The 11204-nt window shown below is 33.4% G+C and overlaps 1 protein-coding gene and 1 long non-coding RNA gene across 5 annotated transcripts; one reads left to right on the top strand and one right to left on the bottom strand.

The window, feature by feature from the left end:
- Positions 1-4390: 4390 nt before the first annotated feature.
- LOC107630876 (uncharacterized) lies at positions 4391-5694 on the bottom strand. Its single transcript, XR_001618427.3, has 3 exons — positions 5411-5694; positions 4899-4987; positions 4391-4723 (listed from the first exon to the last, which is right to left on the bottom strand). It is a non-coding gene; the product is annotated as an uncharacterized LOC107630876 (long non-coding RNA).
- A 1627-nt stretch (positions 5695-7321) lies between these two features.
- Positions 7322-11144, top strand: LOC107633531 (magnesium transporter MRS2-3). 4 transcript variants are annotated; one of them, XM_088507998.1, is made up of 4 exons: positions 7322-7617; positions 8877-9883; positions 9969-10185; positions 10574-11144. In XM_088507998.1, the coding sequence occupies exons 2-4, from the start codon at positions 8940-8942 to the stop codon at positions 10859-10861; spliced, it is 1449 nt and encodes a 482-aa protein (XP_088364124.1). In that variant the 5' UTR covers positions 7322-7617; positions 8877-8939; the 3' UTR covers positions 10862-11144. The 4 variants fall into 4 exon arrangements, with proteins under 4 accessions (XP_088364124.1, XP_088364122.1, XP_088364125.1 ...); XM_088507996.1 differs by having other exon boundaries at positions 7357-7617; positions 8877-9895; XM_088507999.1 differs by having other exon boundaries at positions 7363-7617; positions 8874-9883.
- Positions 11145-11204: the final 60 nt, after the last annotated feature.

The raw sequence follows: 11204 nt of genomic DNA, 5'->3' as shown, positions 1-11204 counted from the left end.
AAAAATAAAAATTTCATAAAAATATACTTATATACACGAAAAAAATAAGAATTTGTATAAGGAAATTTTTGTTTAATTTTAAATTTTTCCTTTATTTTGACAATGATTTAAATTTAGAAAAATCAAAAATAAAAATATTGTTAAAATATAAAACATTGTGGTCTTTTTTAAAATTTTGTAACATTTTAAAGAGTTAATAAATATTGTATAGTTATAATCACAAAAAAAAATTATATAGTTACTAAAAGGAATTATAAGTGTCATCTATTTGAAAAGTATAATGTCTAAATTATTTATAAGTATGACACAACGTTCAACTCGTCTCTTAAAATTTTAATTCTATATTTTTACTTTGTACAGTTTAGGATTTATGATTTTAGTATTTATTATGTAAGATTTTTAATGATTGAATTATGTGTGTTGTGTAGAATAGCGGGTTTAAACTTCAGAATTTAGACTTTAAGATTTTGGGTTTTTAATTTGTAACGAGTCAATTATGTTTATCGTTTTGTAATTAAGTATAAAACATAATATATAATTTTGTAATTTATAATTGAAATTAATTTGTAATTTCATAAGTATGGTTACTATTATTATTATCATTATTTATTTTCTCGGACTTTACCTTTTTTTTATGTCAACACTCAACATTTGTTGGACCCTAAAAAATGTCATACCACATAACTTTTGGATCCCTCAAAAAAAGCCCAACAATAAAATATGTTATCGTAATTAAAGTTAAATTATATTCAGGAATTAAAAAGAAAAAAATAACTTTTGTTAGTATTTTGTAATTTGATGATTTTGATCTTTTATTTTTTTATAAAAATTTGAAGAGCACAGTAAATAAAAAGTAATTATTAATTAATGAATCATTAAAAGTTTAAAAAAATAGTGAATTTATGAGAAAACAAAACTAAAAGAAATATATATTGGATTTAAAAAGTAAGGATAATTTATGTTAATAAATTAATTGGAAGTCAAAATTACACAGATGTCCTGAATAAAAATTGGTTACATACATATCCTAAACATATTTATATAAATTGAATCAGGCAAACTTGATTTTTAGGCATTTACATATAAATTAAATTAGATTGATTCGATTTATTATGCACAAGATATACACAGTAAATCAAATACATATATAATAAATAAGTATAAATTAAAATAAAAATTTTATTATAATTAAATTTTTATTTTAATTCATACATTAAAAATTTTTAAAGTATTTATTAAAATAAAATTTATATTTAAGATTTATAATAATAATTTACATATTTATATGAATATACATGTTAACAACTTAATATTTAGTTGTATGAATATAAAAAATGAAAATAATAAAACATAAAAGTTATTATTTATATTATAAATTTAAAAAATATATATTTGGAATCAAATTTTTGTATTGACATTAAATATCTATATGTTAAAAATATGTGTAAAATAATGTGTAAAAAACTAAAAATAGGCATGATGACAAACTCTTTTAGGAAAGAAGTGATAATAAATTTAATTTCATTTTTTTTGGCCCACTTCATAAAAAGAAGGTGGGACACTCCTGAATGTGAGTTTTGTTTCAGATAAAGTCCTAACATTCACCACATCTTTAATTATTATTATTATTATTATTATTATTATCCTTTTTTTTTTGTCAGATAGATTAGACAGCCCATAATCTTAGGCATTACTCATGTATTACACACCCACACAGTACACTCACACACACACTACATGAGTTCATTTAAGGATTCATTTTTCTTCTCATAGGACTTGAACCCAGGTGCAGCTACTTGCGAGGCAGCAGATCCTGCCACTAGCACCAAGCCTCGGCTGCATCCTTAAAAAGTCTTATGCCAAAATTGCTTGGATTAAGTATACACATTTTCAATCCTGATCACTTGAAAAAATAAGGGCCTAACTCCAACCAAAAAATCCAACTCAATTGTTAGCATAATTAAGAACAAACTAATCCATGCTAATTATGCCACTCCATAACGTAAACACTGCATCAGTTCGGACAGGTTCCTGCCACTGCTGATTTGATTCAGTTCTTGTCTCTGTGTCTGGCAGCAGCAACACGCGTTCCTCTTTCGACATAACAAACTCATTTCAGCACTTATTTGGGAAAAAGAAGCTTCATCACAGTATCACAACCCTAAAAACAATACTGATGATGAGGTTCAGGTTAAGGAATTGTTTTATAAAGGTGTTATTTTAATAAGATATGTTTAATAAAATTGTTATTTTTTAACGGCACAATAAAAAATTGCTTTAATTGATTTGAGATGAGATTAATTAGTTGGTGGAGTTAAGTTGTCTTAGTTTACTTATGATATAGTTGTTTTCTTATATTTTTTTTAATAAATTATTTACCTCTTGGGATTAGGACAATCCGAAAGATGTCTTTATAAAGAAGATCCAACCCTCCCCCAAATAGAGACATTGTTGAGGGGGAAGGAAAAAGGAAAATTTCAACTGATATTGGTTTAGAGTTTTTTAAAGTTGATCTTAGTTTGTAATTTTTTAAACTAAAATATAAATCTAATAGTATTATTAGTGTAAAATTATAAAATTTGAAATAAACAAAGATAGTAAAATAAATTTAAAAATACAATAAATTAGATTGTGTTTAGTTAATTAAAAATCTCATAACTTTTATTCAACTTATGTTGATTTAGAAGTTTTTTAAAGTTGACCTTAGTTTGCAATTTTTTTAACTAAAATATAAATTTAATAGTATTATTAGTGCAAAATTATAAAATTTGAAATAAATAAAGGTTGTAAAATAAATTTAAAAATTGAAATTATTAAAAATTTGAAAAATAAAAAAAATTATATTTTTTTAAATTTAAAAGTATTGATAATTAACGTTGTAAAATAAATTTTAAAATAAGTAATTTTAATTAAACAAACATATTCCTAAAGTTTAAGGGTTATTTATTGGGTATTATTAGTAGAAAATTATAAAATTTAAATGATTTCAATTATAAAATTAGTCATATTAACCGTAGTTATTAAAATAGGATTAGACCGGCTGGTTCGACCAAAAAACTAATAAACCAAACCTTATACCAGTTCGATCTGATGATTAGATCGTCGGTGCGAACCGATAAAAACCAGTCAAACTCGGTAAAGATCAATCCGACCGAACTGCTTGAGTTTCAAAATTTCCTCAACATGAAGATGGGTCCCCCCCCCCTCCCCACCCCCAAAAGAGAGAAATGATAATCAAAACCACCAAGCTATCTTGCTTGTTATTAATATATGTGCAAATTAAAATATATAGATATCTTTTAACAAATAATTTACTTCTATTTAATTTATTTTAATTTTAGTTATAAACTCACTCATTCTTAAATTAATTATATTTTTATTTAACAATAATTATAAACTTACTTATTTTTTTCATAATTATATAATATCTATTAATATTTTTTTCAATAAATACTTGTATATAATAGTATAATAGATATAAACTAATTAATAAATTATTAAAATTCGAAAATAATAGTTATTTTACTATAAAAACAAAATAAAAATATTTATGATAAAATTAACAAAATACTTATTATTCTTGTTCCATGTTTTAGAATAGCTAGATATTTTTAATATGTTAGTGAAATATATATTTTAAATTTTAATTTTAAATTTTTGACTATGTTTTGTTTTTTATTTACATAGGACCGGATTAACCGGTTCAACCAGTGATCCACCAGTTGAACTAATGACCCAGTGACCCAGTAACCTGACCGGTTTGATCACCGGTTCGGTTCCAACAACTATGATATTAACCCTCTCTCAACCACATAATTAATTTTCACACATCAGCAGCTCTTAATCACCTCAATACATTCGCAACCTAATAGCACAAGTAAAAGACCCAATTCAACACACAAACAAGTCACAATAAGACAAACAGCACAATCACAAAAATAAAATAAACAAACACAACCAAATGCAAATGCATAGATATTATTATGCATGTCTATCCTAAGCAGGCTATGAACTCACGTGTCGGTTTGGATACCCGCAACCCGACCACATCTCCGAAATAGGCGCTACGCATCGCCGTCCCTATGTTCGCAAATCATTCCCTCTATGAGCGTTCAGTATTCGCTGTCCTCATAGGGAATCCAAATCTTTCCCTCCATGAGCGTGTCGTATTCTTATGGAGAAACCACACTTCTGGTCTTAAGTGAGCGCTACGCTTCGCCATCCTCACTAGACCATACTCAATGTCTCAGGCAAGGTTCTGAAAACCGAACCGGTCATTGAACTGTTCTAGCTACTAATTCACTGGTTTACTAGTTCAACCGGTTCAACCGTAATTCAACCGAAAAAATCTTTTTATAATAAAATAATAAATAAAATATAAATAATCACATTGAACCATAATATTATGATCTCATTCAAATATAAACTCAGAAGTCAAAATAACAAAAAAAATCAACACAATCACAACATATGAACTGAAGGATAAAAACTACAAACATATGCATTAACACTGCTATATTTCTAGTTAACAGTCTCACCTGAAAAGTTTGAATATATTCTTGATAGTGGAGAAAATATTATTATTTTTATTTACTTCAAAGAAAAAAGGTTCATCTATGAATTCTAACATTAAATTTAGATCATAAAAAATATGATTACTTTCTGATGGGTTGCTCTTGATGCTTTCCAGCAAACTAAGCTCCTTGATCTTGGTTCCAGTTTTCTGAAAAGTAAGAATTTTAGACTCAATAGGCAGTTACAAGAGAGACATTACTAGTTTACTGAAACAGAATGACACTACTAGTGCCTAGGCTAATGGAGATTCTAAGCAAGCTACCTTCCTTGAATTACAAATTTCTAGTACACATCGAAAGAAAAAGGATAACGAAACAACATACAGATTCTCTAGTTCAAGCTTTTTCAGCAATGAAAACTGCTTTGCTTTCGACCACTTCCCCACCAACAACCATATTGATCACAACACCATCTACAGAAACAAGTCATAAAATCTTATCAACAATAATCCAATCCACCACCCCAGAGTGAAAGAATCAATAAACCAAACCCTAATGAGATTGATTCACAGAAACGATACAATACCATCTTGAATTGAAGCCAGTCCCAGGAATCACAAAATTTTAAAGAAATCACAGAAATCAAATCACAAACAATCCAAAAATATAAATTATAATGAACAAAATCAAAATTCCAAGAATAATCAGAATCAGAAATATAAATTATAATTAATATAAATTATAATTAATATAAATCACATAAATCAGAACAATGCTATAATAATTAACAAATTCACCAAAGTAACTTAAGAATACATAGATACCCTAAAACCAGTAACAACAGCTAGAAGCATAGAATAGAACAAATCCTTAGCAATAGGGGGAGCAGCACTGACCGGTGGAACAGAGATGGCGCTGGTGACGGTGGAACAGAGCTTCGCGACGGAGGCAGGAGGCGAGCCCAACGACTGTGCTTCCACTGCCGAATCGTTAGCTGCACGAGCAAGAGTGAGGGAGTGAGCTTTGAAGCTCCAACTTGTGACGCGGCAAGAGCAGTCCGGCGACTGAACGAGAAGTGAGGAGTGAGTGAGCTGGCGTTGAGAGGAACGACGAGCTCGAGATTGATGGGAGGGAGGGAGTGTGTGCTGCTGCTGCGCCGTTGGAGTGAGTTAGGGTTGCTGGGTTGGTAATGGTTAGGGTATTAGACTATTAGTAGATCAGCTCACAAAACGGCAGCGTTTTTGGTAATATTCAGAAAAGGGGCTGAGTCCCGGTTCGGTCCGACCTATCGGTTTCTGGTCGGTTTAGCGGTTCAATTTCTATTTTTTATTTTTGCGATTTTAGCATATGATCGAACCGTAATTCTCATCGGTTCACAGTTTGACCGGCCGATTCGAACCAGTTTTCAGAACCTTGGTCTCAGGTGAGTGCTACGCATTGCCGTCCTCACGAAACTATATCCATAATCAATGAACATAGATAATTTTAAATTTTAATTTTTTTTAATTTCAAATTTTAGAATTTGAAACCATTAAATCTTTGAAAACAAATAATTTTGAATTTTATATTTTTTTTAATTTTAAAAGTATTGGAAATTAAGGTTGCAAAATAAATATTAAAATAAGTAATTTTAATTAATCAAGTTAAACAAACGTACTACTTTAAGAAATGAGAAGTTTAAATTAAAAAAAAAATTAAAATACACGTGATAGTGTGTATCCAATTTAATAAAAAACGAAAAAAAAATCAGATAGGCTTAGATACACATAAATATCATCACGTGTCAGTATGTCTAACTTTATTCTCAACATGTATTCTTGAAATAAATTTAGAAATAGTATATATTATTATTTACTAAAATAAAAATATTTTAAATACTCTCTATAATTAAAATAAGACATTAAAATCAATTAAAAAATAAACTTATGTTTTACTATCAATAAAATATCAAAATATCATTATGTTTTATCTAAAAAAATATTTTATATTTTATATATATGTGTGTCCTTGTATCTTATAAAATTTTAAAATTCATGTATCGAAATATTTCGTATCGTGTCGTGTTCCCGTATCTATATCAGTCCATCATAAATTCCCTTTAACATCATCATTCATAAGGAACAGAACATGTTCACTGGGCGGCGAATCTAAGAACCTGAATCCTTGTCTACAAGTGAGGCTTAGTTTAACTCCATTATTATTATTTAGGTCCATATCATTTTTTTTCCTGCTTCATATATAGTCCATAACTTAATCATATCGTATGGATCACAATATTCAGATCAAACCAAAAAAGCAAGCCCAAACACCATATACCAAAATTTTTTCTGAAACAGCAGAAAAAAGCCCAGCAGATTTACTAATCACCATCACTTACCGACAACTCCTCTCATAGTTTCTGCGAATGCAGCAGGGTTTTTTGCATAGTGCTAAAAATCGGACCAGACCAACCGGTTCAACCGTTCAACCGAAAACCGACAAGAAAAACGATCCAATCATCCTCTTAAAACCGTTAATACAAAACTGTTTTAAAACCGTTGAACTGGCCGGAAATCGGTTGGTTGGATCGGACCAAAAACTGGCCGGTTCTTAGAAAACGACGCCATTTTGCCATTTAGAACAAAAAAAATCAATGTTCTGAAAACCGGTCAAACTACGAACCGGTAGCTTAGGCAGTTCGGTTTATTAGCAGAAACCGCTGTTCTAGAAACCGGATACAAACCGCTGAACCGGCCGAGAACCGGCCGGTCAAAGCGGGCCGGGACCAGGCCGGTTTACAAGAAACGACGCCGTTTCCTTAGGAAAAAAAGGGATTGCACGCGTTTGGCTCCCTTCTCCCACTCCTTCCATAGTCATCACCCAAATGCCATAGCCTCCACCAAAGAAAGCAAACCCTAGCCTCCGCCAATCTTGTCGCCGTCTGTCGGAGTGAGAGACTGCTGTTGCCGCCTCCGTCGTACTCAAGAACTTCCGTCTTCGTGCTATCGGCGTTCGTTACTTCGCTCTCACCATCCCCTGTTCGCTATCCATCTCCTGTTCGCTCTCATCAGTCGCCTGTTCGCCGTCGTCCATTGCGCTCAACCGCTCTCTGTCGTCGTCGAAGGTCAATGCTCACTGCTAGTGCTTGTTCTTCCTGTTTTTTTTATTGTCTGTTTAGAAACCAAACCCTCTTCATGCTTGTTCTTCGATGGTTAGTGATCGTCGTTTTTAATTACTCAAATATGCAATTTCTGAAATTAGGGATTTGTGAATCTGAACTCTGAAGTTAGTGATTGATTTCTGATATGTTACTGATTCTATTCTAATATGTGCTTTTGTTACTGATTTGTTACTGATTCTGAAATTGAGTAATGGATTTGTTTCTGAAATTGAGTAATGGATTTGTTAATGATTCTGTTCTATGGTCTTATGGATGATTATTTGATTTCTGGCCGTTCTGTTGCTGTTTTTAATTTGGATTATGATTTATTGATTTTAGTTATGGATAGAAATATTAATCAAGAAGCAGTTGTTGATAATGCCTGTTTGAGTAATAATTCATCTGCCAATCCTCCTAATTCAAATGATTCTGCTAATCCTAATCCACCTAGTTCGAATAATAGTCAGTCACAAGGTTCTTCTAATCTACGGATTTTGATAATTGATAAATCTTCATGTTGGTTTTTAATATTTATATATGTCTTTTTACTATTTAACTTTTGAGATTGTATTTTGATAAGATCATATGGATTTGATTGATGACACTTTGTTGTTGAATGCTAATTTTTGTTGCTGAATGCCCTGTTTGTTGCTGAATGCTGTTGGTAATGGTGTTTTTGTTGCTGAATGCTGAATGCTGTTGGTAATGGTGGTTTTGTTGCTGAATGTCCTGTTTGGTGCTGAATGATAATTTTTTTATTTCTGGCTGTGCTACTGCTGTTTTTAATTTTGTGAATGATTTATTAATTTCAGTTATGGATGATAGTATTAATCAAGAAGCAATTGCTGAGAACAATGCATCTGTGAACAATAACTTGCCTGCCAATCCTAATCCTCCTATTTCGAATGATACTGCCAATTCTAATCCTCTTCATAACAATGCATTTGATGATTGATAAATCTTTATGTTGGTATTTAATATTTAGATATTCTTTTTATTATTTAACTTGAGTATGTATTTTGATAAGATCATATGAATTTGGTTGATGATATTTTATGTAGTGTTTTAAATTTAGAAGATATTTTAAGATTTATATTAGATTATAATTATATTTTAGGATGTTTATTTATAATTTATTTATTATTTTATTCTAAAACGGTTTTTTCGGTTGAATCACCGGTTGTTTCGGTTCTACCCCTAATGTAGCCACATCGTTTCAGCAGGTGAATACAATTAATACAAGGCAAGAATTGAATAATTGATTAAGTGAAGGAGGGAATCGAGTGATGAATATTCGGGGTCAGGGTCAGGGTCCGCCTCCAGTTCCGGTAGCAGCGGCAGGGATGATGGATGGGATTGGGGTTCCTGTTGCTCCGAATCCGATAAGCAGGAAGAAGGGGACCGGGGTGAGGGCGTGGCTGCTTCTCGATTCCAGTGGTCAGAAGCAGGTTGTGGAGGCCGGCAAGCACGCCATCATGCGGCGCACGGGTCTCCCCGCCCGCGACCTCCGTATCCTCGACCCCCTCCTGTCCTACCCCTCGACCGTGCTAGGCCGTGAGAGGGCCATCGTGATCAACCTCGAGCACATCAAGGCCATCATCACCGCCCACGAGGTCCTCCTCCTCAACTCCCGCGACCCCTCCGTGACCCCTTTCGTGGAGGAGCTCCACTCGAGGATCCTCCGGCACCACCAAGTCCAGGGAGCTGCTGCGGCAGCTGCGGCTTCGGATGATTTCAAGTTGAGCAAAGTGTACGACTCGGAAGAAGGGCAATCAAGAGAGGGACAGGATGAAGATGAAGATACCGATCCCGTTGGGGAGCAAGTGAAAGCCCAATCGAAGCAGAATGGTATCCAGAATGGCGATGGCATGAAGATCCTGCCGTTCGAGTTTGTGGCACTGGAGGCCTGCCTGGAGGCTGCGTGCAGTGTGTTAGAGAACGAGGCAAAAACCCTGGAACAGGAGGCCCACCCTGCCTTGGACAAGCTCACTTCCAAGATCAGTACTCTCAATTTGGAACGGGTTCGTCAAATTAAGAGCCGCCTTGTTGCCATCACTGGTCGCGTTCAGAAGGTAAGGGATGAGTTAGAACACTTGCTCGATGACGACGACGATATGGCTGAGATGTATCTCACCGACAAGTTACAACAGCTCCACAGTTCTTCTGCCTCCTCTATAAATGATGATGATGTTGACAATGACCACCATAATCAACTTGATGTCGATGACAGGCACGCGTACATGTAAATCTTTTCTGTTTGCCTTGAATCTTGTTAGTTAGTACTGCTTTACTGATTCTAATTCTCCATTTAGCAGCATTCCTCCTGAAATATCATTGGAAGAGGGTGGAGCTGCTGCAAGCGATGACGATCATCAACATGATGATGACAGGTTATTAGTGGGAGTTAGCAGGGACAGCCGTGCTAGCACTACCTACAGTACCACAACTAAGCATCTTGATGTGGAGGAGCTTGAGATGCTCCTGGAAGCATATTTTGTGCAAATCGATGGCACACTCAACAAGCTCTCTACTGTATGTCTTTTCATTTCTTTGTCATGCCCTTTTCCGTTGCCTATAACTACCATTTACCTTTTAATCTTGTGTTTTATAAGCAACTAATTCCCGTTTCCAAGAATTATTGTGACGCTTGTCTGGTTTCTAATTGAGGATTTTGCTTGTTATTACTTGCAAAAGATCCAAACATGTTAGAGATTCAAAATTTTAGGGACAATTTCTCTTTTTGGGTAATAGAGGCAAATATTGTGCCTTGGTAGTTTTAGGCTATGGTCTTTTCAAAGAAAATGCTTAAAACAAATTTTAACCAACATATTTCTGGTCTGGTGAGCTTCTTGTGATTTACATGTTACCTTAACGATAAGATTGGTTTTGATGTTGTTTTGTTGTGGTGATCCTATTGAAGCTAAGGGAATACGTGGACGACACAGAGGACTACATCAACATAATGCTGGATGACAAACAGAATCATCTGCTCCAAATGGGAGTCATGTTGACCACAGCAACTCTGGTAGTGAGTGCCTTTGTCGTTGTCGCTGGTATTTTTGGCATGAACATTCATATTGAGCTATTTGATTCAAATATTACCGGGAATGGAGAGTTCTTCTGGACTGTTGGGGGCAGTGCTGCTGGAACCATTTTCTTGTATGTGGTTGCCATTGCCTGGTGCAAGTACAAACGCTTGCTCGAGTAGCTGCACGCCCTGTTTATGTGCACACATAGAAGAAATGTTATGCTATACAAAAATCACTCCTTTTTTATCCACCTGAAATTCTAATAATACAGTGCATCATTGCTACATTACCACATTACCTGCTGCTACTTCTATTTGTGATCTTCAACTATTTTGTCTGTGGAAATATTATACTAGATCGAAAGAAAGTCATTAAGGTAGAAACATGCCAGTTATTTGTGATCTGTACATAGACTTATTCATTTTCATTGTGAAATAAATTTAGAAACGCTTGAGAAAGAACAATGAGGGGTTCATGGCTGTTACCTGAGCTTTAAATTGGAAGAGAATATCCAGTTAATTT

Source organism: Arachis ipaensis, chromosome B3, assembly GCF_059453495.1.
Source record: "Arachis ipaensis isolate K30076 ecotype BB chromosome B3, ASM5945349v1, whole genome shotgun sequence".
In the NCBI taxonomy this organism is placed as follows: domain Eukaryota; kingdom Viridiplantae; phylum Streptophyta; class Magnoliopsida; order Fabales; family Fabaceae; genus Arachis; species Arachis ipaensis.
The sequence above is the reverse complement of the archived record's forward strand: the minus strand, read 5'-3'. Positions and strand labels throughout refer to the sequence as shown.

Coding starts and splice junctions, on each gene's coding strand:
- LOC107633531 (XM_088507996.1), top strand. CDS start 8,940: ATGAATATTCGGGGTCAGGGTCAGGGTCCGCCTCCAGTTCCGGTAGCA. Junction 9,896..9,968: donor GATGACAGGCACGCGTACAT/GTAAATCTTTTC, acceptor TCCATTTAGCAG/CATTCCTCCTGAAATATCAT. Junction 10,186..10,573: donor CACTCAACAAGCTCTCTACT/GTATGTCTTTTC, acceptor ATCCTATTGAAG/CTAAGGGAATACGTGGACGA.